Source organism: Cynoglossus semilaevis, unplaced genomic scaffold, assembly GCF_000523025.1.
Source record: "Cynoglossus semilaevis isolate Cse_v1.0 unplaced genomic scaffold, Cse_v1.0 scaffold376, whole genome shotgun sequence".
Lineage (NCBI taxonomy): Eukaryota > Metazoa > Chordata > Actinopteri > Pleuronectiformes > Cynoglossidae > Cynoglossus > Cynoglossus semilaevis.
In genome coordinates, this window is record NW_007585115.1 from 149009 (window position 1) to 151061 (window position 2053).

At 39.7% G+C, this 2053-nt stretch overlaps 1 protein-coding gene across 1 annotated transcript in view; it reads right to left on the reverse strand.

Annotated features, from left to right (window-relative positions):
- Positions 1 to 2033, reverse strand: part of pgm5 (phosphoglucomutase 5) — a 35462-nt gene extending 33429 nt beyond the window's left edge. Inside the window, exon 1 of the mRNA XM_008337218.3 lies at positions 1597 to 2033. Within this exon, the coding sequence (XP_008335440.1) occupies positions 1597 to 1854 (258 nt within the window). The 5' untranslated portion in view covers positions 1855 to 2033. The remainder of the gene's footprint in view (positions 1 to 1596) is intronic.
- Between the last annotated feature and the right edge of the window lie 20 nt (positions 2034 to 2053).

Here is a 2053-nt window from a genome sequence, read left to right on the forward strand (position 1 = left end):
AGGTGGTGTGGTTGATACCGCACTGTGTTTATTTACATGTAAGATGGCAGAACCATCTTAATCATTTTAATTGTCATGACTAGTTTACAGAGTTTACATTGCCTGAAAGCTTTTACTTTACATTAAGCCGAAAACACAAGGATGAACAGAGTAGTATTTAATCAAGACTCATTATTTAATGTTATGTAATGATTACACACATGTTTTAATAATGCCTCCTGAGGCAAAACGTTGTTGTTTTTAACAGTGACTTTTCATATAGTGGTTGTGACATAAATAACATTTGTCTTATAGATTTTAATTTAGATCAAACTAAGCCCTACTGCTTTAGAGACCAAATGGTAGTGCTCTAAACAAGATTAACAACAGATCTCCTCTTGGGCCCAGATTACCAGCCCCCAGATGGCACCTAAAGTCCAGATCCACATTCTAAACTAATCTTTCATAGTACATACTACTGTAGTACCACTAGCAGCATAACACCTTCTGCATATCTAACATACAACTAAGAGTGTTTTAGCAGCAAAAGAATTTGCAGTTTCTCACATTAGTGTATATTTTGTGACATCCCTTACAGCAATAAGTCCCAAAGTGGGGGGTGGGCAAAGTGGGATTCTTATTTCTTTTTTTCTTTTCTTTTTTTTTAGAATAACAGGTTTGTGGGATTCATAGTGTTTTAAATAACGTTCAATGAAGTTTTGAAGCTACAGCTGTGAATGAGTGACATTCAAAAATAGTCCCAATCTGCAAAAGGGGGTGCTGCACTCACAGTTTGGGAGCCACTGCGTTGAAACATCTATTGAATGAGACTACAAGTGAAAGATATTAATATATTTATATATTTGGCTAGTGAAAAAATAAATCTGCTAACGAGGGATCCCCAGAGCAGGTTGTTTGCTCCGGCAAAGATGGAACAGGATAAGGGCATTCTCAAACTGTGGTACGTGTACCACAAGTGGTACGCTAGTGCTCTCTAGTGGTATGTGGGGAAAGATAATATTTTCATTTAATTTACATTTTCAATTGAATAAACCTGAAACATACCAGGCACAATTAATACAATATTTAGAAAAAATGTGTAGCTACTTGTGAAATTATGAAATAGCATGTCTGGTCTTTTTATTTATTTATTTTAAGTACAGGCAGCATGGAATCATGGGATCACTTGCAAGTTGAACATGGAACAAGCAGGGGAATTGTAATGTTGGTCATCATGGTGGTACTCAGAGAGCTCAATGTTTTCTCAGGTGGTACACAGTAGAAAAAGTTTGAGAACCACTGTATTAGATAAAACTCTTTTCATTTCTTGTCTGCATCATCTTGGTGAAAACCTTGGGGCTACAGCAGCATTAGTCAAACTTTTAATACCAAGTTTGGTCAGTTTGCCTAGCTATGAATAAACAAAAAAGTATTTTACAGAGCAAACACAATGGGATATAACAAATACTTCACTAAAGAGACAGACAAATCATTATTTACCATCAAGAATCGAACTAGTGACCATCTTTAAGTAAGACAAGACTACTAACCACTCTTCGACAGTGTGCACAAATAGATTTGTAATCTTAGGTTTTGCACCATCCCTTCCCTTCTTACCCCACTGGCAGCTGCCATCTGCACTATCACCTCGATAACAGTTCGGCTGAAGTAGCGGCCGTCGCTGCCCACCACCATGGTGCAGCCCTGCCGATCCCTCAGGTCGATGGAGGACAGAAGACTCTGGATGTAGTTCTGCAGGTAATTCTTTCTGCCTTCAAACACCACTGTCTTCCGCCGCAACCCACTGGTTCCGGGGCGCTGGTCATCGAAGGGCGCAGTTTGGACTGTCACCACCGGAATGGGACTCGTCTCCATTCTCCTTGTCGGGTAGTGGTTCCCAACCACAGAGTAGGAAATAAAATACCTTATAGTGAGTCAAAGGTTTGTTCTTTGGAGGAGCAGCGAGAGGTGAACCTTGGCGATGTACTGGTTCTACGAACAGCCCAGTGTGTTCTTCTACTGCTGTATCCCTCACTACTGAAGTCAACAAAACAGTTTCTTCTGCTGTCTGTCA